Source organism: Falco cherrug, chromosome 6 (assembly GCF_023634085.1).
Source record: "Falco cherrug isolate bFalChe1 chromosome 6, bFalChe1.pri, whole genome shotgun sequence".
NCBI lineage: Eukaryota > Metazoa > Chordata > Aves > Falconiformes > Falconidae > Falco > Falco cherrug.
In genome coordinates this window covers 70,252,276-70,279,285 of record NC_073702.1, presented here as the reverse complement: position 1 = coordinate 70,279,285, position 27,010 = coordinate 70,252,276, and the positions used below count along the sequence as shown (strand labels likewise).

Below are 27,010 nucleotides of genomic sequence, written 5' to 3'. Positions count from 1 at the left end.
CGAGTAGAAATATTTACTATGTTGACATTGTATTGTCTGATTGCAGCCATCACACAATGCTTTGTTTTTAAAAACTGTTCAAATGCAAATAATGTGGTATACTCACAAAAAGAAAACTTGACTATTATATTAATCCAACTCACTGTGTCATTTTAAATGAAAAAAATCATCAGCATCAGAAATTTTCAACCAATTGTTCAATGGCTGATGCCACCATCACCAAGTGACATGCTTAGTAGTCTGCATTTTCATTACATATTTTTTTTTTAAAAATGGTATCCCACAAATTTTATCAAGTTCAACAGCATTTCAGAGGAGGTGTTTTTGATATTCAAAACAGTGCAAACAGATACAAGTAGCATGGCTTTTTGAGGGTAGTTTTTAAAAAATGAAGTTTTCTATACAGATTAGAAAATGGCATAAAAACTTTACTGATAATACATACTGTATGTATTATATAATATAAACCATAATATACTGCATTTTTTTACAGAAGAATGTTTAGTTGCTATTATATTTGTATAATTAAGTCAGATTACATGGATGAAAAATTTCTATATATGAATCAAATATCTGTTAAAGGTAAGAGAGGAATCTTTCTAACAACCTAATAAGCAGGTTTTGGTTTGCTTTGGAAACCAGTGTATTCTGAATTACTATTTCAGCATCTGAAGTGACTATGGTCTTATTCCTGTACAGCTTTTGAGATAATTTCTTAATGCTACTGGAATTGTCCCCAGTGGGACAGAATCTCCTCTAATCACACGTGACCACAGGACTGTTTATAAGTACATCTGAACTACACCAAAGCTGTCATTACCTGTTAACTCCAAATAACTTGTCTACCATTTGGACATGGCAGCAGAAGGTGAGGGGAGAACAGATGAGGGTGCTGGTTTCATGCAGCTCAGGTCAGGCCTCAGTGCCCTGGACACCCAGGGAGAAAACTTTAGTTCCCCCCAGCCTGTGCTTTGCCCCATTCCCAGATTAGCTGTTCAGTCACCCAGCTCCTGAGTGATTTTTTTGGAAGGGCTTCAAAGGAATTCTTTGTCTCTTCTGAGAACCACAACAGTTGCCCACTCTTTCAAGGCAAAAAATAGATAAAGAGGTTTGTCCCAATTAAACAAGTCACCACCTTTTACATTCCTGACTTCACAACAAAATCATAAGTAAATGCAAGGAAAGGCACCCCCCCGGGGAATGTATACCTACTGCCAGGCACTGCAAATCCTCTCAGTTTGTGAGCTCTCTGGGGAAAGGAGTCATCCCAGCAGCAAGCTGGGGTCCAGCTGTGGATGTCAGGGAGGGCTCTTTCAGGTGGAAACAATTAGGAAAGGAATGGTGACCTGCATTGTATGAGCTATTGATGATAGTTCCCAGATAAGTTAAAGTTTATGGTCTAATTAAACCACATCCCCTGCATCTTATCTTTCTTCCTGTATCTCCAGAAAATATAGCCATAGGTATTTTCTGTTTGCCAGCTGGTCAACTGACCCAGGACTGACTCGCTCCTCTCAACTAAGCACCCTAATCAGCTGTTTATTTTATTCCTTTTCACATTCCCTTATGCCCAGTGGCACAATTTCAGCAGGAAAGGAAAAGGGCAACTTCATGCCTATGTTGCTCATCACTGACCATTTACTCTTCTACTCATTTTTAGAAGAAAAAAAAACCCAAACCAAACCAAAACTCAAAACAAATCTGCAGGAGAGAATTCTCAGTGGACTGAGGTGCTGAAATACATGTTCAAAGTCTTAATTTTGGTGTCAACTCAATGAAGTTGGGTGTATTTCAGCTTTCCCCACTCTGCAGCTTTACTAAGAACAAACATGCTGGGACACGAAGGCCAGCGCGCTCTCTCTGCAACTAGACAACAGCAAATGCTGAAGGGCAGAAGGTGGCAATGAGAAGCAAGTGTCACATAAACTTCTCCCAAATTCTTCAACTATTGCATCTCAAGGTCTTTAGTTAAAGGTATTGGCTCTGTATTTGATAGCTTTCAATCGAGTTTTATTTCATTTCCGTACAGTTTTTGACTACCATTTAGATACAACTTGCTGCAGCAATATGGTCTAACCACCCAGCTGGCATCCTTTTGTGTTTTCTGAATCTGCCACTGATTCACCTCAGCCAATATTTCCTGATTCTTGTCCTAGGAGAGATGCATTCATTACTTCATAGAACTCTGCCATATAATATCCCATTTGTCTTTGTTCTCACCTGAAGCATGCAGGTAAACCAGTGTGTTTCTTTTATAGGAGCTGAACTATTCCTTTGCCCATTCTTTCTGAAAATTTCTGCTTCTAGAAAATGAATTTTGAAATGGGAATAAGAAATACCCCAGTTTTCTTGCATCATTGCTCAAATTTTCTCTCCTGCAGCACATAAGCCTAGAAAGGCTAGAAAATTCAAGGCTCCTGATTCCACTTAGTGATTGTGTGGTTAGGATTATGTATTGTATTACCCCAAATATCAGAATAATTGCCTCATTCTTACCACCTACCTATTTCTGCCAAGAGACCTGACCTAGATAAAAACAACTTCATATTCTTGTGGAAACATGGAGTCTTCCCGTATTTCCAGCTGCTACCTTCATTTTACTAGTTCTTCTTTTGGCCACTGATCTGTCTATAACAAATTAAGAACTTAATTCAGCAGCCCTTCTGGCCTTTGATTGGTTTCTCTTTACAACTACAGCATAAGCATTTGGATTTCCTGAATGACTTGTAATAAAAGCAGACCCAGCTCCTAAAATATGTCTTTTTATTACACATCAGTGCAGATTTCTTGGTGCTAACAACAGGCTTTTTTATGGCAAAGATGACAGTGGTCATCAGCATACCATCTAGATTTCTGTAGCGAATCAGTCAAATATATATTTTGTCTCCATAGAGTGCTCTTGCTACTGCCTAAGGGACAATACCTACAAAAGATGACCAAAATGGAACGTGCTTCCTAAGATCATCTACTGATTAATACCATGGCATATGTTTTAGAATATTTTTTTCACAGTGCTGCAGCCTATGGAATAGTCATCTCCAGGAAAACATAACAATTTCTAAAACACCTGTACACTTCTCAGAGGATTCCACTATCTTAGACCAAATCAGCATATATAGAAGTTTTAGACTGACTCCAATTATGATGAAGTTACTTTCCAAAAACCCTAACACAATACCTCCTTGTAACTGCTCATTGTGTGGATTTCCTGTAAACTGGCAGGTGCTAATTTTTCATGCATGTCATGACAGAAGGATAATTAACATCACACATATCAGATGACAAAAATGGTGGTTTCATGCCCTTGTTTCTCTATTGCTTTTCAGCTTTTTCCATTGCTATTTCTACTAAAACCCATTTATCACAGCAATTAACAAAATTCTGACTGCATTTTCAGCTGCTGTAACTGTACTGCAGCCACAATCTTCAATAATTTAAAGCCAGGAGTACACTGTTCTTTTCAGACACACTACCATTACATAAAATCTGAAAAGAAATAGCTCTGTCTGAACTAGTTTATCAGTTTTCTGCACTCTACCCCAAACTCCAAATCCTGTGGAAGAAGTGCTGCATTTCGCAAACTCAGAAGTAGTTTTTATTATACTGTACATCACATACTTCCTGTATATCTTTGATTGGGTAAGTTTAGATGACTGCCTCCAATGAAATCAAATTATTGTTCTGTTCCACTAGTTTTTTCTTCTCTACTTCAACTATTTTAACAGGATAAGAGAATTAACTTCTTAATTTTACACCTTCAATATGACCAAATTATTTTTGCAGTGTCTACTAGCAATATTTTTCGGAGAACTACTTGGAAAGTCAATTACTGTTAAAAGACACTACATTTGTGCTGAGATTTTCTCTACTTCTGGAAAGAATTTCACTAATGTGTAAATATTTGAAAATAAACTATTTAGCAGAAATACATACTTCCCCAGACAAACAATCCTCTTTTTAGGTAAAAATCTAAATAAAGCTTCATGAGTAAGATTGCTTTTATTGCTGTCAGCCTCATCTAAAATTGCTGCAACTATTTTTTTTCCTTTTGGACAATTTTTAGTGTTTCATAATTACTGCACACATTACTATTCTAAGCTCACAGACCCCTTTCCTTGTTGAATGTCTTGCTTTTTGATACTTTTTTCCCCTCTTCATTAAGTATCCATTTGGACATACTCAGCTGGTGCTAGAGAATAGTATATACATTTCCAAGTGTTCAGTGATTTCTTTTTTAACAGCTTTTAAGCTAGTGGAGTGCTTACTGTTAAATGTAAAGAAAAGGAAAAAAAAAAAAAGAAGATACTACTACCTTTAAAAACTGCTGTTAAAATCACAAGCCTGGGAGACATTAAAATTGTTTTGTATTCAAACAATCAACCAGGTCTGTTCGACGTTCAATGGTTTTTTTGGTGCTAACTCCACCAAAGTCAATGCTAGCAGCAGCTTGGTACCTTAATTAACTATCTAGTATAGTAACACACAAACATACAAGTAGATATTTACTACATTATAAATATTTTGTTAAGCCATTCTAAATATTCCTGTGAGATAAATACCTAGGACTTAAAACTAAGAATTTGCAATCTGTACAGTGGAAAAGGAGGAAAAGGAGAAGAATCCTAATGTCTAACTGTAACCAAATACGTCTTTTCTTCGTTACTGGAAATGTAATCACTTTTAGAATTTAAATTTTTTTTTTCCTCTGCACAAAATGTAAATTCACTTGTCTCCTCATAAAAAAAAAAAGCCCAGACCCAAACCAAACCCCCTTTTTTCTTTAACCTTGTATATAATAATCACCTGCTTTCTGGCCTTGCTGGAAAATTTGTGCATTTTGGAACTACAGCTCAGATCAGAGGAACAACATGCTGTCCATTAAAACCTCTCTCTGCAGAATAATACACATTGAAAAATTTTAGCTTACATCTCATACTTTCTTAACTAAGCATTCTTAGCTGAAAGGAAAGAAATTGGACTGCAGCTTTTGATTCATCAAGTCAAATCTTTTCCTCATATACATCTTCCATACAAATCCCATCACGCATTACAAAATCTTCACTGTAGAAAAAAATTACATTTCTTTTATCTCCAGTACGGCTAAAAGACAGGCTGTTCCAGATGCTGTATTTCAGGCAACCTTACTTATGAGCACGGTAATTAATTCTTGTACTGGCACTGGTCAAAATTGTCTTTTTTATTTCTTTTTCTTATTCATTTCTAGTTCTGGCTACTTATAGAGAGCTGTCATACCTCTTCTGAAACTTTTTTTTGCTAAGCTAACCAACAAAATTTTTTAGGGTATGTCAGTAAAGTATTTTCCCCACACAGGCTAGCTTTTCTACTGGAGCTCTGCAGAAGGAATGCTTGAGATTCCCAGTGTAATTCATGTGGGCACACCAGCACATCCACACACCACCTAGACAGTTTAAGGCATTACAGACCAAGCCTGAAAAAACAGTAGCATATAGCCATGCCATTTGTTTTTCACAGCATGCCCATCATAGAGATCTTCTCTGATCCAGTTCAAAATAGGTGCTTATTATTCCATTGTCTTTGTAATTCTTCACTGACCTGAAGGCGTTCTGTGAGATGGGAGGACTAAATTTCTAACATTAAAATAAAAAAAAATGAAAAATAAATCCTTTGCTGCAAAGAATTTATGGAAATCAGGATTAAAGAAATAGGATTAAAGAAAGCCTTTCCAACTCTTTTTTTCTTTGTCTACTTCATGTATCTCAAGAAAAACAACAAAGCTTTTCTATAAAATCTGGCTGTATTCTTTCCTAGTGAAAAGGTACACAGTATTCCAGGACTAGATCTCTCTCTCCTAATTTCTTGGGGTGCTGAACAATAACTACAGGTAATCCTGGCCTTCACAACTGACTTTAGGATTTAATTTGTCACTGCTAATGTGTAAATTGCTACTATTCAATTTTAAAGAACTGAATTTCCATCCAGTTCCACTTAAAGAACATTCACAACTATCCATCTCCAGGAATATAAAAGTGTTGTCAAAAGGAAGCAGTTGAGAGCCCTACACCTGCCCGCCACAAGCGTGCCTTCCATTTATTTTTCCTCTCTCTTTTGTGGTGGAAAGATGGATGGGAAAATTCCAGATGGCTCCTTCTCATCATATTTGTGTCTCACGTTGACTAAGAGTTCCATTTCTCTCTTCCCTCTTGTACTCAAGACCACTCCAGAGTTGAGGTAAAGAGGAGTAGCTGTGAGCACAGACAGCTCAGTTTTCATTCCCCCACATTTGTGTGTGGAAATAGTTGGAATAACAGTTAAACCTTATACTGCTTCTGACATGTGACTGTACTTGGGAAGATATTTTCCCTGTTAACAGGAACTGAAGAAATAAGTTATGAGACCTCCTTAAAACAAAAAAACCCAATACCCACCAAAATCATGAATGATCAAATTTGATCATTTGTAAAGAATAAAGGAATGAATCTTAACATTTTAAAACAATGTATCAATTTATGCTCCTTTCCAGAATTTCATTTAAAAATTATTATTTTTGACTGAATAATGAAAAGACTTAAAGTGATGAAAAGGTAAAAAATAAAAAGAGATACGTAAGAATTATATAGATAAACCAGAACAAGTATCTTAAAAATCCAAGACTATTTCTAATAGACCTATACCTAATAAACTTCACATCGTTCACAGGGATAATCAGTTTTAAGACATCAATGCACACTTCAGTTTAGCTGAACTCCTTTACTTTTATCGAAAAAATTTCCAGTGCTTTTGAAAAAGTATTCTCTTCTTCATCTAAGCATGTTTAGATTTCTTAATTTTCCTTGTAAAAAGTGTCTCTGTGTGTGTATATACATATTTTTAATTGTTTATTACAATAGGCAGGTTTTGAATCATTATATTTTAATATGACAGAGGTCAGTACTTCCAATACAACCACAGCATTTTCAAAGAAAATGCATTATAAGATTTAAACTGAAGCAAACTCGGAACTTCCGATTTATAATAAACCAGTTCTGATTACCATTGTGAAAGAGAAGAATTCTAGGGCAGATACGTTATTCTTCCTACATTGCAGCGAACCATGTGAAGTAAGTTTGCTTATATACATACAGACATGCTTTAATTTTTTTTGCAGATTTTAATTTTCAGTTATGAAGAACACTTACTAAATTCTAATAAAGCACTTCTGATTGAAAGGTTTTAAGATGCTGTGCTTCTACAACTTTATCTTAATGGTATTTTGACCCTCTGTACTGCTTCTTATAGCTACTACCTTTTGTAAAAGGCCCCCAATATTTTCATGTGTAACAGTTCACTCCTCTTAAACATATACACTTACAGATTACCAGTAATAATAAAATTTCCATTTTAGATATTTTAAATGTGACAATATTGCATTTTTGTTTCAAATAATATTAAACCTTTAAAGTTTGGTAGTTTCTGTAAATGAATCAAAGGTTACCTCTGCATTTAGGTTGTCTGCAAGGCTTTCAAGAAACTGGCTTTCAATTGGATTCTGCTGAGTAAGAAGAGTCAGGTAATGACTGAGTTTATCATGAGTTGTAATAATGATGCCTTCTCCGAATTTGTCAAACTGAGGCCGTCCAGCTCGACCAAATATCTGCATGACATCTAAAATTCCAAGGTCAACAAAGGAGCCTCTTTTTGCAGCATATATTTGTGTTCCCTGGTTGAGGAAAAGTTAATAAAAATTAACATAAATACACACGAATATAATCCTGATGAGCTGAATACTGAAATTAGGCAAATATAGCATGATTTCGGAAGTGTACTTTAACTAATCCTTTCATAATCTTTGATATATTTAAATCTTTACTATACAAACCAGACTCCCACTGGAGAGAATCAGTTTAATGAGATATAAATAACATTTCAAGTCAATCAGACATCTCGCCTCCAGGCCCGAACCCCACAATAACGATCTTGCTATCTGTAGTTTTTTACAGGTTTCTTTTAAGACTGATACCCATGTGTAGAGTAATGGAAGCTCTTACCTTAATAACAACAGCATGAGCAGGAAGATTGACACCCCAGGCAAGTGTAGCTGTACAAACTAAGACTTTGATATGTCCGTTAGAAAACAAGTTCTCAACCAAACTTCTGTCTTGCCGCAGCATTCCTGCATGATGAATACTAAATCCGTCTGGAAACAGCTCACGTAACTGCTTATTTCTGGATCTCTGTACCTAGAATGGACAAGCATAAAAATGAAATTCACACCTAATTACAGTACAAGAAGCACTGTATTAAAAAAAAATTACAGGGAAAAACCCACTGAATATTATTATGAGTCATATGAAAGAAACTGTTTCTATCAATGTCAAACTTTTAATCAACACCAATACGGCATGATTTTCTATACATAAATTTGGATTCTATTCTTATTTTCCAAAGAATAAACTTCCTTATTTAAAAGAATTCTTTTATAAAAATATAGCTTCAGTTAAACAGAGATCCAAATTTACTGATAAGCAGTATGAACACCAAACCTGAGAACTCACGTATTGCATTTCCTTAAAAGCAACCCCTTCAGACTATGCAGGCAGTTAGGACAGGCTTAAGGCAGCAGGCCACACACTGTATGTAACATTAAGGAGGGGATACCTTTCCCTACCATCAGCCATTGCATCAGCTCAGGACAGCGTGTGGATTAATAAATTCACAGTACAGAATCAAACTGTTCACCCACCCTTCATTTCTACCTCTCCCCACCCCCACCCCCCCCCCACCCCCCGCCCCAGGAGGCCGGGATCTCAGTCCACAAAACCCCTGGCCCTCCAGCATCCGCTGCATATGAGGCCCGTAAGCACGCCTCCACTATTTCTGGGTGCTAGCTGCAGCATGCATCACCTAAAACACATATTGACTGAAAGTTAAGAAAAACTAATACACCTCCCTTCCAAACACTAAGCTCTGAAACTTGAATTGTTTTGGCGTGTGCCTTCCAGAAGCAATAGGGAAGGAAAAAAGAAACCCAACCACTTAAAGAGAAAACCCAAACTACTGCAGTTCATGCCATTTTAGCCCAACAGGAACAGTTGCCTTTCTGTTCAAAACAAAGCTTTGGGCTAAAGGTCACGTATCACAAAATGTACAGCTCTTTTATTACAATTAAGATGACAGGAGGAAAGGCATGGTAATCCTGTTGTAAACTGGAATAAAGGACCTTCAACCAAGCTTATATGAGCTTAAATACAAGGTCAGAGAGCATACTGTGTACAGTCTCCTTACTTCTGCCCTTGGCTACTGGTTTCTCAGCTCTTCATGTTCAAATGTCTCTGATTTTCCACAAACACCTCCATATTCCTAACTGCTACACTCGGTAGCTACAATCCAAAATTGATTGCTGCTGAATATGACACTGGAGGGTTGTGGTAATGATGACTAATCTTTCCTTAAAATGGATTTCTTTATTACCTTTGTCAGCAGAGAATCTTTACTTTTCCATAGACCACAAGAGTTAAGTATTTTTTATCATTGTAGTTTCAGCCCTGTGTATTATAGTGACTTAATTCTAAGATAAAATTACTATTACTATCATGACTATTACTATTTTCTCAATCTTTGCATTTACTACTACCTGACACACAGCCACTGAGAGTTGACTTAAGTGATACAGAGTGGATAAAGCAAAGCAAAATATGGTTCACAGTACTGGCATACTGCCAGTCATGAACAATAAATCTCTGCAAACACAGAAATAAATAGGGAGATGGGAATGCAATTATAAATGAGGACATGAAAAGAAAAATATTGTGGGCAAAACACATTTTTCAGCTTCACAATTATCCAGCTTCTCAATATCTGATCTTTCCTGCTTTATCAGTAATTATTTACTATTCATTTAAAGGAAATCAAATTCACCTCTTAACTACACATGATTTTTTGGCAAATTTAATTAACTGCTGTAGTGCTTAAAAATGAATAAATAAGAAATTAGGAAAGTGGCAGTGCAGTTCATGAAGCTTATTCTTTATGAGTTAGCAGATGGAAACATATTTCATAAAGAACACAAATGCACCAAGGTTTGCATTTATATACTTTTTTATATATATATTTAAATGTATCAACAACAAATCTCACAGAAGACAGGCATGTGGAAAATTCACGTCAGCTGCAAATTTAATTGTGAAACAGAAATTTGTATCGATCTTGATTACATTCAGAATGTGGTATAAACATTTAACAATGTAATTAGGCTTTGTCTTAAATAAAGCAAATTTTCCTATGTGATAAGACAACTACCAGAAATTTTATTTATCAGTAGAGCGTGTTGTTTGGTGTTGCATTTCTATTTTACAGGTATCAAAATAACTACTTTTCAAAAAGGAAAATTATTCAATATAAAAACCTACACTTTAAATATTATAATCTGTAGCTGAAAAAGCCAAATCTTGCTCTCAAATGTCCACAATTTAAAAATTACACGCCTTTGTTTGTAACCTCATTGTTTATGTTGTTTAATGCAATTGAAAGACAGGGCAATTTATTAATGGGAAACTAAGAAGAGTAAAATTTCGTACTACTATACATGGCAGGTAACTGTATCTGTTTACAGTTTTAGGACATAAAATTTCACTAATTTAGAGAAAGGAACTTGTAAATACATGAAAAAGGAGGAGGAAGGGGAAAAAACTATGACAGAAAACACATTAAGATATGGCAATGCTAGTCTGGCTATAAATCAAGTACTACCAAGCTGTTTAAAAATACATAGGTACATCAAGACGTATCCATATGGTTGTGTTCAGAAAGAATATCCACATACTTCTAAAACATCACCACATTCTGAAACATCATCTTTGAAATAATTAATATTCAGAGGTTTTGTCTGTTCATTTATTGAATTTATGAAATGCTAGAATTCCAGCTTACACAGTAACCAGTTTAGAGACGCATTAAAGTTTTTTTTTTCCAACACAGAAGATGAACTTTTTTAAATGAAAAACTGACAGCCCACTTTTGACATGGGAAAAAACAAATGCTGAACAAATCGAATCACTGATTACCTTAGATGATACCATTAACTGCACAGAAATTGAACTCATTTTATAAAGATACAGGCGAGTTAGTTTAAGAACAATGAAGTAACCCATTATTATAAAGTTACGCTTGAGAAAATAAAATTAAAAAATAAATAACATCTCTCAGTGATGGCCTGGAAGACTGCTCGCACAGCATATCCTTTAAAGGCAATGTATTTGCAAACAGACGTGCCAATAAATGGCATGATTATTCTATTCAATCTGGATTTTAATGGTTGCAGAGACAACAAAACCAACGACTACTAAATAAGGGAAGTGAAACTATAAAAAGTTATACTACTCCCATCTTGTTCTATTATAGACTAAAGGTTTTCTTAAAATGTATACCGAAATGTTACTAAGTGCCTCAGGTGTACGGAGAAGTTGTTATTATGAGGTCTGGCACTGGTCTCCTGATGAGAATTGATTTTCTTTCCCCTCCCTTATTGCTCAAGAGGGCTGTAGATTTATGACCTTTGCTTACATGTGTGTGTGCATCTAAAACAGTATGTATTAAATAAAATTCCTACTTTAGCTTGCTGCCACCTATATTTCTCCTTTAAATGTCTAGAATTTCATGCAGTTCTTGATTAAGACACATTAAAACTGTCACACTTAGACACAAAAAAAAAGTCACACATAATTTTAATGAGAAGTGAAGCATATGTATAAGAAAAAAAAAGATTTAATCAAGCCTTAGGGTATTTCAGCTACAGACTTAAAAAAGAGAGCACCCTTCCTTACCCTTTTCTTGCATCTGGTATCGCAAAGGTATCATAATTCATAAAGACTGCATGCTTTTTGTCTGAACGATCAATACTATGTGAATGAAAGCATGAAATTTTTAATATGTTTATAGCTATTTTTTCCTTATTTTATCTAAAAAACAAGTAAAAAAAGAATAATAAAGCTTGATTATGAGAAGCAGCTGCCAATTGATTACTTCTTAAGTGAAACACCAATTTACGTCTTTTCTTTAATCTCCAGTTGCTACACTCACCTAGGACAGACTAAGTAGTTCACCACTACTTGGTAAGATCAAGTTTTTTTTTCTTTCCATAAATTACATATTTTTTCTTTCTGCTTCTTCATTTGAAGATACTGTTTGCAACTTTGAATTATGGCGTTTTTTCCCCACTAATAACACAGTTTTTGACTTTCATGTATTTTCTTCCAGTAACAGAAATGGCACAGGCTATTCTAGCATTTTTCTCACGATGACCTTACTATAGCGAAACTTCATGCTTGTGACCTGAAGACTCAATCATTGTAATTTCCTTTCTGTGGAGTTCACAATAGGGCAGCACTTGCAGTTTGTTCAGAATGCACCATCATATTTGTTCACTGGTTTGAGCAATTCCGAGCAATTTATTCTCATCCTTCATTCTTTGCACTGTCCTGACACCCTGCAAAGTACCAGCTCTTAATTTTGAGGGCTCATCAGCTTCACTTGATGAGTGTTGGTGTTCAGATAGCACAGATATCAGAGACACCTAAACCAAAGGAAGGTATATTTTGCTGCAGCCTTCAATGAAGGGCAGTTTTAATCAGTGCAACTACTGTGTAATTCATACAATTGGATTATTTCCAAAATAACTATTTTGTGACTTTTCTGAAGACATCCAAAAGTGTAATTCTTAGGTTGACCTAAAGTGTTTTAGGTACCAACAGGGCAAATGCCTCCTCTTCCTCATTCATATTAATCGTACTGCTGGAATGTACTCTGCTGGTTCATTTAAAGATTATCAATTGTCTTTCAAAATTTTTGAGCTCAATGTAAGATGTGAGAAGTCTCCACCTGATCAGGAAGTAAAGCAAAATGAAAAAGGGGAAGTTGAAGAGTCCATCAATGGGCTTATTCCTGTCCTACAGGAATACAAATACAAAAAACCTAGCATGTCTTCTGCATGTATGAGAACTGAGAGAAATAGAAAGAAATGATCAAAGGATTGCATGATCATTCACCATTTTTGCTCTTCAGAATTTACTACATACATACTGCATATTAATTAATCTATACAAGTTAAATTTTATTTATTCTTTTTATTCACAGCTTACTCTTTTATTCATAACTGCTGGTTCAGAGCGGAGAGATCAAAACCTAGTGCCAATAAAATGATGCGACGGGGTTTTTAAATATGAAATGAAAAGATAATTTACTGTTACAGAAAAAAAAAGTGAGACCCTTTAATATGCAGTTAGAGCAATTATATGAAACCTAGAGAAAATACTAAACCATGAAGATGAGCAGTAACAGTATCTGACAGTTTATGAAAGAAACTGAACATGAAGAAATACAGATTAGAGTCTAAAGCGAGAAAAATGGAATGCATTTGAGCTACAATGATTTTACCTGAGGACTCTCCTTTTATGAATTAGAACTTTTATTTGTATTAATCAACATGTACTGTCTGCATAATAACTAAGCTATCAGCAGCTGTTTCTAGGACAAGGATGAAGTGGCATGTTAAGTGGTAACAGTAAGATTAAATTACTATTTTTATTACAGAGGCAAAGAATTAACTTTGAAAGAAATTTTCCTTGAAGGATTTAAAAGTTGACTGAATTTCTGTGATGAATATATATATTAAACAATTGGTCCTTATCTTGCATTACCTTTCACACTGCTTGAGAAACAGCATAAAATGCAAAATTATTAGTATGTACTAAACATGTAGTAATACACTAAATCATACATAAACAACTTGTCATGAGGCTATTCTATAAATTTATAAATAAATCACTTTGTAAAAGATACCCAGCAGTTAAATACTTTGGATTCAGGTAATGCTTCTGTGTTGATCTGCCCTCAGATTACTTCCCTTGCTTCTTCCTGGCAACAGCAGCATTAGCTTTGCTGACTGTTCACCCTGCAGCTAGTTCCTGTGAAGAACCCAGAGACTACTGAGTGCCCTCCTCAAGCAAGATGACTTACATGACCTAGCAGATAATTTCTGGATAGATGCAGGCTGGCCAATACGCTATTCTACTTAATGACTATACATACTCATTCTCTGCATCTTTACTTTTTAAATGTATCCAGCTATTAACTTTGTATGGTTATCCTGAAGTAATATCTCTGTTCAACACTTATCCTTTTACTGGGTTATAAATAGTGGGTACCTGGCAAGAGAGTATTTGAAAGAGGTAATTCTAGCAAACAAATGTGAACCAGTTTGCATTTCTCCTGGAAGAGTCAATAATCTAATTGTCTCCCTCTGGAGATTTAAGTTCACTGTATTAAAGTTAGAATTCTTTAAATCTAGGAGTTACTGATCTGATTAATTTACTTAAATCACCTCAGTAAGTTCTATACAATATACCTCTGAAGGAGAAAGAGAGTAGTGTAGAAACTGCTTTGCTTAAACACCTCCCTCTATCAGTATGAAGAAAACAATGCTTTGAGTACAATCACCAGGAGCACATTATTCAGGACTAATTTTCTGTATTATAGTATTACAACTTTTTCTTCTGAACCGTCTCCTCTGTGTGTGTATACAGGTTTCTATTGATTTGGGCTTGTCTCCTGTCAATTTGTAATTTAGAAACACTTGTTTAGAATAGGAATCTGTCTGTCCTTAGTCCTCAGTAGGCCACAGACCGTCTTGCAACTGAATCAATTACTGATTCTCACATAAAAGGGTTTAAGAACTTAGAATGAAAAATAATTATTCTGTGAAAACACACATGGAAAACAGCACTAGGTTTAGATAGAAAGGAAACATTTGTTACAACGACCCAGTTTAAGCTCTACCACTGAGTGAAAATGCAGTAAAAATAACAACAATTTCCATATATTGTATGATGATAAACATCCTTCTATTGTTTATAGCAAGTGCAATACAAATTATATAGGGACATTTTTGTACTGCTTCAGTATGATGAAAATCTGGACTTCACAGTGAACAGAAATCTGCACCTAAGGAATCTCAAATTTTATTAAAAGAAGTGTCAAAACATTTCAATTTAGCAATAACATGAAAATGCACAACAATTAACACTGAATTAATTGCATAACATCACAATTCTAAAATTCATGCAAAATCATGTAAAGCTCTGGTTTTCTTTCTCATCAGTTTAGAATTAAACTGTTCTCTTTCTGAGAGTAGATACACAAACCATGTAAAATACAGCAAGGTATCCATTGTTCTTCATCCCTTGAGACAGGAAGCCCTGTCATCATACGTGCTGACCACTTGGGAGTACACAGATGAAAAAGTCATCAGTCTTGGTCTGTTTTGCCGACAGCACAAGTTTTCAGTGTGCTGTTAGAAAACTAACCAGTAGGGAAGATACACAGCATGAAAAGAAGTTGATAGAGCGAGAGAGACAGTTTGATGACATGCGAGGGTAGCATTCCAACAGCAAGTATGAATTTGTACCAGTTTCAGTTTAAATTCTGACATCCTCCAGAGACCTAGTTGAACCTTTTGTTGCTGTGCTTAGCAGTGCAAAGATTTCAATATTTCTGCTTCAACAAGAAACTCAAACTGCATGGTTTCCATACAAATATTTGTTATATTTGAGTACACCTCTTTGCTGTGTAATACTCAAAACTGCCACTCTGCTGAGCCATGACAATACTGGATGCATTTTTACTCTGAGACAATGAGAGCAGAAAGTGTTTTCAAGATCCTTCCAATATAGCTGCAGCCTACTTATTACATATCATCATGATTTTTAGTGCAACTCCTCCTCAAAGGCTATACTGACTGAGACATCATTAACCCTGCAAGAAAAAAATCCATTTGTGAACATTAACCGTATTTCTCATTTCATAATTAAACCGTAACAGTCCACTACAACTTCACAGCTATGCCAAGTGATGGATTGAGGATTCTTCAGAAGAATGGAATTTCTCTTACAAGCTTATAGGTAATTGGAAATGTGCAGTATGAATTAATAGTCTATAGGGTTTTCAGTTTTAGACTGGCATCAATATGTAGGACATGAAAAGCTGAGAATTATCTTAAAACAGGAAAATAATTTTTGGAGATGAACCCTAGATATTAAATGTCTTGATTTGCTATTGTGGCTTGGTTTCTTCACTTTTCTAGCTTCTGTCCTAGAGCATGGAAGAAATAAACGTAACAATACTAAGCGGACATGATAAAAAAAACGCAAGTCAATAGAAATGGTACAAATTCCTAAACTAAAAAAAGTCAAAATTATACTCACCACTCATTGAGTAACTTGAGCTATGTAACCTGAACTTTAACAAGAAAAAGATAACTAAATGAGAACATCAGACCATATGCAGCACCATAAAAATAAGTGTTTTTCACCAATACCTGTGTAATATGAAAACCCATTAAAAAATCCATGATGTAATTCTCATCATATAGTATTTATTTGTACGCTAATAATATCAAACAAGTCTCTGAACTAAAGAAATTTTATTCCTACTGTGCCTTTGCTATTTTAACAGAATTTCAAGGATTCTGTTATAGTAACACTTTGTAGTTCAGTGTTGCCAAATGTTAAATCTTACAAGACAAGCACTTTTGAGAAATCTCAAAAGCATATGAAAAATTATAGATGTTTATGTATTTTCTTATTGCAATATTCATAGAGTATTATAATAATCTGATTAATGATAATGTGGTAATTATTTACTTTATCTGCTAAAGTACTAACACAAAAATAATCCTTTGAGAAGCCAATGTACCTTTAAGTGGTGGGACCGGTGAAACCCAGTTTCCTATGAATTTTATATTCCTTGTGCCCCTGTCTCAACTCAAATGCATGCCTCATCAGATTTCCATAACCTCATCTCTCCCAGAATTATCTCCTTGACTTACTGTTTCATAAATTTTTCCACTGCACCCGCAGGACAAAGATATACATCTTAGAAATGACATCTGTAAGACTTAGGCTCATTATCAACACTGCCATCTGACCATTACTAACACCTTTGACAACTGGGTTGTCTTTTTTGTTAGTTTTATTCCAAATTACTAGCAGGCTGCTCTCTGAAATTCTGCAACCTCAGTACAGAACTGTGAAGCCTGTGAACTATTAAACATCATTCAAAGTCAGTTTCAAAGTCAACATGACGTCTTTACACACCTAAAGAGCACAGAAGTAGCACCTAATAAGTGATGAAGCAAAGTTTATATTACTATGCTCTTTTGGCCAGGAAACTTTGGAATTTAGGGACAGATTGTCAGTTAAACTGAGACGACTATTAGGCTCGCTGCCAGAGGAAACCAGCCAATGCAAGAAAGGAGCATGCTATAAAGTTACTTTCATAGAGCTCAATCTTACAGCCAGATCCTGTTCAAATGTAGGGTATTTCCCCCAGACTTCTGCTAGTTATGAGATCCCTTGTAGTTTTAAATTCTATCTACTAAAAAAACCTCAAGGTTTTATTACTCCCTCCTTACTTTAAAACAAAAAAATCTCCTCAAATCCAGCCTTTATACTCCCAATATTTTATGTCACTTACTAACGTTATGTTTCATACTTCATGAAGCCTGTGAGATTATTGCTTTATAAAGTTTAAAAATCACAGAGATGAAGACAATTATGTATAATTAATTTGGCTTTAAAAGACTGTTTTCTATGTCTATAGTTCTTGAAGCATGTACCTAGTACATATACCACCTCTCCAACACTGACATTTTGTGCAAAGGATGACTTATTTTCTTGTGCAAGTGATTTTTATAATATATTTACAGAGATCTGAGAAAAACATTGCATTGATTTTAATTCATTGATCTGCCTTGTCTGAGGTTTGTAAACTAGATCAGAAATCCTCTGTCAAAACTGAGGAGCCCAGTACCATTAATATATTGTAATTCATATACCATTATTTTAAAGCAGGCTAAACAGTTCTTCAGCAAGCTAGCTTTATGTGTCTTACCCACACAGCAGATAGATCTCAGGGAAAATTATAGCAAGTGTCTCACATATCAAGCATACCATGGAGACTAAATTATCTGGTATTGGAAGAAGTAAGGAGACTTAAACTTTGTCACTTAAGGCAGCGCATAGCAGCACAAAACAGGTGAGAGGAGAGCTGCTGTGATGCTTCCACAGTCCTTCTCCAACCCTGATTAATTCCTGTTTTTCATACTCTGTTTACTCATCATGCATACATTAGTGCTAATGACTGCACAAGTGTTAGATGCCATACTGTGAGCTTCATTTTCTTTAATCTTTTAATTATATTAACAGTCTTTCTTCTGTACAATTAATAGTCAGACCTGTTAAAGCCATTACATCCTTCATGCATTTAGTCACCTTAAAAATGTTTGTCGTCTCACAACTCTGTCTTCTTTTAAGAGCAGCTTAATTTCAAAAGGCTTTGCAAAATTGTTTACCTAGAAGTTGAACTCATATCTGTAATGCTGCATTTATTGGGGTGTTGGGACTCTGGGAGGAAAGCAAATAGTGAACAATGCCAATACTTGCCTTGAAATAAGTGTGTCTATATAATTTACCACTTGAAGTAATAACACTGTCAAACTGAATATCTTTATATTGTTTTAAATAACAAAAATAATTGAAGCTTAAGTAAAAACATATATAAAAATAAAAAAAAAATTTACTTACTTTAAGACTGAAAGCTAATACTATCAATCTAAAAGAGTTCTATAACTAACACTGCAACCTCTTTCAAGATTTATTAATAGGTTTCCTATATAAAAAGAAACTTTATCTGACTGTACAGAACTAAACCACATACCATGGTTCAGTGCTACGGTAAATACCATGTTTGTGGAGTTTGTAACACACACAAACTACCGGGTTATCACCAGGATATTGGTTTTCAGTGGTTTCAAGTTGGTAATACTGAATCATGAATTGAAATCAGAATAAAAGCAGTGGAGAATCTTTGACTCTCACAATCCATAAAATTTTTTAATTAGATTGTGAGACAGATATTTTAAAAACTTTCACTGTTTTGCTTGATTTTCTTATTATATACTTTGAAAGCTAACATGAAATATGATATATTTTATATAAAATGAATGTAAACAACAATGTATAAATAATAAATAACATAAAATATATTGCAGAGTTGGTGATCATATCATCACCCATTTTTAGATATTGGTTTACACATCTAAGAATATTTTACTTTGCAAATTCAAATATTTTAATTTCCTTCTGTTAATTTTGTATTTGGATTTCAACTAATTTCTAAATTTTTTTTTTTGAGCTCCAAATATGGAATTGCCAAATATTGTGTCACAGAAATTGTACACAGAATGGAAACGCAGAGGCTACACTTACCTATAACAATGGTGTTTTCTCTGCTATCCCCAGTGACCACTCACTAGAGGAAAACCTACTGAGCCTGTTTTCTGTGATAGTATTGGACAACCTTTCTGATGTGATTTATAGAAACAGACTGATGACTTGTAATTCTTGGCATAGCCTTTTCAATCTTGAGATCAACCTAGAAAAACTTCCTACTCTATTTCTTTTTTGAGGAGGCATCACTTGAGATAACTAGATAGTTCCATCATACGTGTTTAATCTGCACGCTGCTAGAACTGAAGATAAGAGGGCCAGCTAATGCTGTTTGATGCAGAGAAATATCACCAGAAAGTAACTGCTTGACCATTTGAGACAGGCCACTTTGCCAGCAGCTTGATACAGCAGTGTTCAGTATGAGATTAAAACACTGTAGAGGCCTACAAGCAGATCTGTACAGCTGCAGCAGGAGTCTGAGCACCCTTCGCAGTCAATGGGCATCAGACAGCAGGGCTTGTACAGTGCTTCTGCTCCCTGACCACCCTTTGTCAGCTCATGGTTGAGCACAGGCATCCTCTCGGCTCCACTACCTGAACTCCAATTACAACAGGACCACAGAGACATCATGCATTTGCAGTTACCAAGTGCAGTCTTCTAAAATCTGTGTGCTATAATCTTAGCCTGAAAAGTACTCCACTGGGGTGCTTCAGATTTAGACTAGCGAATAGGAATTATCCTGGAAAGAATTAAAGACAAAACAGACTCTCAAATAACTCCATTGCAACAAATTTATATTGTAACTGACTCAGGTGGCACTGTCTCCACACTCCCAGATGGCACATACCAGTAATAGCTCCTAATTATCACTCCTATTCCAAGTAAATTGGAATCTGCATTATCTGTCTTCACACTAATCTTTGCTTATTCTGATATTGAATACCTCCTATCACAGAGAAAACGAAGAAACAATTGAAAAGTTAATGGCGCTATACCTGAAAATTAATCAGATCATCCTATGGTTCTAAATGCATGAACATAAAGAACTAAAGAACATAATGCGAAAAACAGGAATGAAGACTTTTCATCCTTTCTATTCGCAACAATGGAAACTTAACAAGGGGGCATTATTTATCATAAATTCATTTTTCACTTGTTAGAAACACCAAATATACTTATACACCTTCCTATAAAATGCTACATCCCCATAACCCTTTCTTTGCCATGGACAAAATTACGCAATACATTCATAGGATCTGTCCTCATCACACTTGGTGCAGGTCATAGTGCTACTTGAAAGTACGACAAGAAACAGTTTTCCCCAAACATGACAAAGTTTGTAAGAACATACTGTAACTGAAATGTTCCCAAACTGTTGTTGTCAGACAAAGAATGGGATTAAATGTCTAGCTAATCTCAATTTTCCCCTACTAAAAAAGAGAGCAGATGTTAAATGGTTTTTTTTTCTTATCTGTGCAAATTTCTACAGTTACTGGTTTAACTTTTAGTTTGAGTTCAAGAGTTTAGTGTTTGATGAAATGAGTTGCCTATGAAACCCTGAAGTTGTCTGAGGGTCTTGGGTACAAATTCAGCCACTGAGGAAAAAAGGTTTCCACTAGTATCAGGAATTAAGTATGAACCTTATGGGGAATCCCAACCCTACCCCCTCAAAGTCCCAAAAGAAAATGCTTGGTAGAGTACTGGTACCGCTTCAACCTCTACCTTTAAACACAGCATAGACTTTATTACAGAACAGAAAACTCAATTCAGGAAACCCTGGATTGCTACTTTGACTGATGGCTTCCTGTATTTCCAGGAGCCCTTTTAGAGTCACAATAAATTTTGACGTCTGTCCTCCAGAAGACAACAGAAATTCATAAATCTGTTTTGCAAAGCTATGTTCAAGAGTAATCAATTCACCTTCATGTGTTTTCTCCAACTCATCCCAGTTCTGATGCCTGAAACTGATTTCATACATGCATTTAATAAAGAATAAATACAAACTTGGAGGATATAAATATTGAATTTTTCTATTTACTATTAACTGTTATTCCAGTAATCCAAACAATTACTAAGAGACAGGAAAATAAATGTTTAAACTGTCAAATTTCGCTAGCTTCGTAAAACATTCACTGTCCAAGAATTTCTATTTTTTTAAGCAACAATGAATGTAGTCCATATTATTATACATGTATGTTATACGTTATACTTATTACACATGTAACTTACCTATCCTGCATTTTATACTATCATGAATTATTGTATGCAGGAAAAAAGGAATAGAACAAATGAGGGAATAAGAAAAAATTATCTCAGAAATTTCATATGAATGCAAAGAACACATGTTTCAGGTCAAGCAGAGAGATGCACTTCAGGCTAGATGCCTGGAAGTAGAACATATTTATGGATTTATTTTTAATTCTAGCCTGCAAAATGCTCTGAAGTGAAATGATGAACAGGGGCCTTTCACCCACCATTAAATCAGCACCATACAATTGCATTAAAAAATATGGCCACAAGGTGGCTGTCAATACTCAGCATTGAAAACTATAAATCTGAAACTGAAATAGAATCTCGATTAGCTTTGTTTTCTTAATATTTTAAGTGATGTGTTCCACCTCACTTATTCTTAGAAACATAAATTTCCATACTAGACAAATACTTTACAGATATTTTATATTTATTTTGTTCCTTAACATCATGAACCCTTATATAAAGAATTCCAGTGAGAGATTTCCAGACTCAGTCTGTGACAGCATCATTTTCCTGCAGTCATATATTTCTCCCATAATCTGAGCCCTTTTGAGAGCTGGAATTCACATATATATAACTGAAATAATTTATTTACTGTTTTTCGGTTAAGTTAGTTTTCAACTATTTACCAGTACTAGCTCTGTTTCACGATGAAAACTGTATGAAACTTCTACATAGAACATGCATTTGAATGTGGATAGCACCTTATACATCTTGTTTTTTCCCAGTATGCTCTAGGTATATTCTTTATGTTCTTATTTACCATTTTATTCTTCCTTTTACAGGTTTATTAACAGTTATGGGTTTTGCTGGAAACCTTCAACCCATTTTTGTAGTCAGTTTCAAAAATATCTTTGTTTTCATTTACCATTTATTTTCCTCCCAAGTGTGGAAATCTGAAATTTAAAGAAACTGGACCATGTAGAAAAAATAATAAACAGGGTTATGATTGTTCAAACTAGTAAAGAATTACTGATTCTGAATCAGTGAATTGTAGAACTGGACTATACTCTGAAAGGATAGAAGTCTCTTAGAACCATCATCTTGGATATATTCCTTAGACGAGATCTTGGTGGTTACTGCAAGGAATATGCTCCCTCACCAGAAGAAAATCTAAGAGAATACCTGAAAATAACTATTACAGCTGTTTTGAAATCACAGGCCCATGCGGCAAGAAACCAGCTATGTTTTCAATGGTCCGCTGCAGTACAAACGCTTTTTTACTACACTGTAACTACTGAATCAAGAGCCCAGAAAATAATTTCTGAGTATAAGGGATATTTACAAGAATTGTAATACTGGTGAACCTATATGACTGTTTTTAACCCATGAATCACTGGGAGAAATTCACATTTTCTTATTGCTTTCAGCTCAACAAGCTTGCAGAAAATCTGCAAAAAGTTAAACACTGTTGTTTTCATTATGATACACTATTTTGTGCTGTATTAAGTTGTGTCCTCAGGGCTTACTCCAAAGCCAACAGTCTCTTTCCCATTAGCTTCAGTACGTTTTTCAACGAGATCCTTCAACTGCAAACCAACTAGGACTGCTCAATTATTCAGCAATACTACAGTTTAAATGAAAACATGGCAACATGATGCTAAAGATTTCAAACCCTTTTCAGATTTCTCAGTTGTCCTTGATAAACACACATAGCACAATACCTGGAAAAAGTGATCTCTAGAATCAATGACTTTGCACTGGAATTCTACATGTGATTACACAACTCATGGGTATCAAAGCCAGAGGTACCCACACAGACAGAAAATGTGCAGTATTTTTCATCCTTCATGCAACAGCCTTTGATTCCTGAGCTAACTGCTTTTGTTATTATTACGAAGTCTAAAAAGGCTTTTGCAAAGCTTTTTATACTACAGATTCTAGAACCTAAGGGTCTGCCATCCACTCCTAGGTTTTTAGCATTTTGTCAACAGTTCTCAATATTTTACAACTTCCAAATTTATAAGCCAACAGTCTCTCTTTTTCTCTCTCTTTCTCATAGAGAAGAACCCCCAGCACACCAATTACTAAACTAGAGGTCATAACTTTAAACACAGAAATAATGACAGTTTTGCACATGGCAAATTCAATTTATATCTCATAGTGTTAATAATCATAATGAAAACTAATCATACAGTGTCACCTATATAAATTACAGATCCTCATAGTAGTTAGCTGAAATCAACATGGTTTCTTCAAAAACGCTGCTGAAGGTCATTATTCAAATAGGTAACAATTGTAGAAAAGCTCTGGCAACTCCTTGTTTGGAAAAAAACAACTTAAATTCAAAAGGAAAACATATCAGAAACCGTGGTCACAAGGTCTGTTGGTCACAAGTCCTTTGCAGGTGTGTGGGGCAGAGCATCTGGGGTAGTGCTGAGTTCAGGCAATCAGCAGCTTTACACATAAAATTTTTCTCCAGGTAACAACTACTATGTTACACAGTTATATAACAGACCACTTTATTTTTCTTATCCGAAGGTATTTTTTGATTGTTAAGAAAAAGTAACTTAATGCAAATGTTTTTACTTATCTTTACCTATGTGAACTTTATTTTGGTCTTAGTCCTCTTGTATCTATTGGGAAACATGGACAATTGGCTCAATTATTTTTTTTTTAAGAACCTTCGCTAAGCTTCATCAAAATGTTCCAGTATTTAGGGAAGTTGCTGGCCTATGTCCACAACTGCCTCAGCAACTTGCATCTTTGCAATTTCTCCCTTCTGTCACAGAAAACATTCACCAGAGAAGCTGTGCATAAACTTTTGAAATCATGTATGTAGTTTTCTTACAGAGGTGATAAACCACCACAACACAGCAGAACTTACGTACAGATATGTATTTTCAGTAAATCTTCAGATATGTTTCATTAGGCATTTTTAAATAGCTGGGCAGATCTGAAGCTGAGTTACACAAAAGACAGGTTATTTATAAAAAAAAAGATTTTGATTTCTGCTGCAAGGGGCACAAAACATGAATGTGAGAAACTTGTGAGGTACTGGGCAGGGCAGAGGTATGGAGTGCTATGGCTGCAAAAGCACTGTCAGAAACATGACAACTTCACTACATGCTGACACCATTCTTTACTGAAGAGGTAACAAAGACCTATATATTTTATTAGAATTAAAATGCACCAATGGTTGATTAACTAATTGTTGATCTCAATATAGATAAAGCAAGATACCATAATGCTCATAATCATATACTGGTTTTAATCTATAATATATATAATTTATAATCACAGTTTAAGTTCCATGCCTTTTGACTTAAGATAATTAAATATTCAAGATCTTTGCTCAGTTCTCCTATTATTGATTATCAAAAGAACAAAATATTCTCAGCATCATTATGTCTGCAGAAGAAGTTTTACTTGTTTGTAAAATTGGAACTGCTTTAAATTTGAACTATACCAAGAAATACAAATTCTAAGCCAAAAACCCTTCAAAACTGAAAGTTCTGTGTAAATTTGTTAGAAAAGTTTTCAGGCCATATGCACATCATCTGCAAATATGTCAAAACAGGATCTGTCCTGCTTGTCTTTTGTTGTTTTTCTAGTTTTCCTTACAGGTTAGAAATTATTTTGCCCAACAAAAGTCTGATGCTGAATAAAACCACTGCCTGAAATGCATTTCAACTCCTCCCACACATTTGGTGTCCAAATGTTCTAGAAATACCATCCTAGTCCTTAATATTCTCTTAATATCCCATTCTAAAGAATGCATTAGAAATGTTGACATTATTAATTTCAAATGGCTTTTCCATTTGGAGTATGGTAAGTACCGGGACACGGCACTTCTGGGGTTTTAGAATTTCTTAAAATATTTCATGCATAAATTATATATGATTGTTTCTTGGAAAAGAAACAGATTCTGCTGGTTCCACAGCACCCAGCATTGTAATAGCCATCATAAACCAAATCTTGCTTCTTACTCAAGTTGATTGACTTAGTAAGCAAAGTTAGTATTTAACAGGAAGGAAATATCTTAGGAAAAGACCTACTCCAGTGTCAGTGTTTTTCAGTATGTCTTATTCAAGTACTAAAAATGAATGAGTTGAAGACCTTGTTCTACCAAAAGCCTGTAAATAAAATGTTAAGTTCTAGAAGTTTAGACATATTCCATTATTCAGCTTTATTGACTAAAATGAATTAACTACTTGTACTGATATTGTCCAACGCCAAAGGCCTGTTTAGTGGCATGGTGATGGTGAACATTTAGTTTTTCTAAGAATTCATACTTAAGCACTGAACTTTACAAGTCTTCTAATATTGCTGTCTTCCTACCTGCACTCTTCCAGCAGCTTCTCACAAGCCATATACTTCTAAATCAGTCTCCATTTTTTTTATCAATTTGATTTTCATCCCATAATACAGAGCAAACTCCATTTCTATTACCTACCAATTTTCATTATAGTTCATGCACAGTTTGTGTATACTCTAGTCTTGTCACAAACATGTTAGTCTAGTTCCCACGATCATAATACATAACCTTTAGTTTATTTTGCTCTTTTGCTGAAACAAGACCAAAATTACTAACATAGTACATATACAAAGATGTATCCAAATACACATTTATATGATGCTCATTTGAAATCTTACTAGTGGGATAAAAAGAATACTGTTTTTTAGCTTTTTATGTTTTTGGAAATCTGTAATCAATCTCTGGTGTTTTTGATGTTAACCATTTGCTAAAACAAAAAGAGGTTTCTGAAGGAATTAGGTTGTTCAAAAGAGACTTGGCAAATTTAGGCAAAATTATAATTTTACTTTGATAAAGGTGACATGCAATGGTACCTGTACATCCTAAAGCATACTGTTTGTTGTTTTATACAGTGCAATGCTTTTCTCCAGAACAGTGATTTCCAGTTAGCAGGGATTCTTCTGAATCTTGGCTGACTTTTGAAATTCCAGTTCAAAGGAGCTTAAAATGAATTCAAAACAACCAGAAGATAAGACTATACGTTAAAGATATCAAAGCTTCCATATCTTCTGGCCTCCTACTATGGAGAAATGTTGATAATATAAAACATACAGAGGACATGCAAAAAAGCTGAGACTGACTATACACTTAATAAAATTAAACCAGAAAAAGAAATACACAGCAATAAATATGCACAACTTTCTGAAAGTATGCCTAATTACTTTTTAATTTATTTTGTTTTCTCCAAAGCACCTCTGGCTCTCAGTATGTGGTATTAACAGACTGTGGATCAAATTCAATTCACTCACTCTTAATGGGTATTTCTAATTGCTCTTTTTTATTTAAAATTCATAAAAGCGTGCACTTATTTTAGTCATTTCACAATTCATTTTAACTAGATGTCAATGCAAGCTGCAGCACAAAAATGCTCAGTCCAGTTCTGATCTACCCTGCATACTTTGCAAATAAACTAAAGGAATAGTTAAAAGGCCCAACCAAATTTGCCTAAATTATGGTGTTTGGGGGAGCTGGAAGTGGAAAGTGGATGACAACTGAAACAGTGTGTACATAGCTAAAAAATTATATCAAACCATAATCAAAT

General features: G+C 34.9%; 1 protein-coding gene across 1 annotated transcript in view; it reads right to left on the bottom strand.

The window, feature by feature from the left end:
• ASCC3 (activating signal cointegrator 1 complex subunit 3) overlaps positions 1-27,010 on the bottom strand; it is a 281,082-nt gene that overhangs the window by 95,482 nt on the left and 158,590 nt on the right. The window contains exons 15-16 of the mRNA XM_055713229.1: positions 8,007-8,198; positions 7,454-7,678 (exon numbers count right to left, since the gene is read on the bottom strand). Of these exons, the coding sequence (XP_055569204.1) occupies positions 7,454-7,678; positions 8,007-8,198 (417 nt within the window). The remainder of the gene's footprint in view (positions 1-7,453; positions 7,679-8,006; positions 8,199-27,010) is intronic.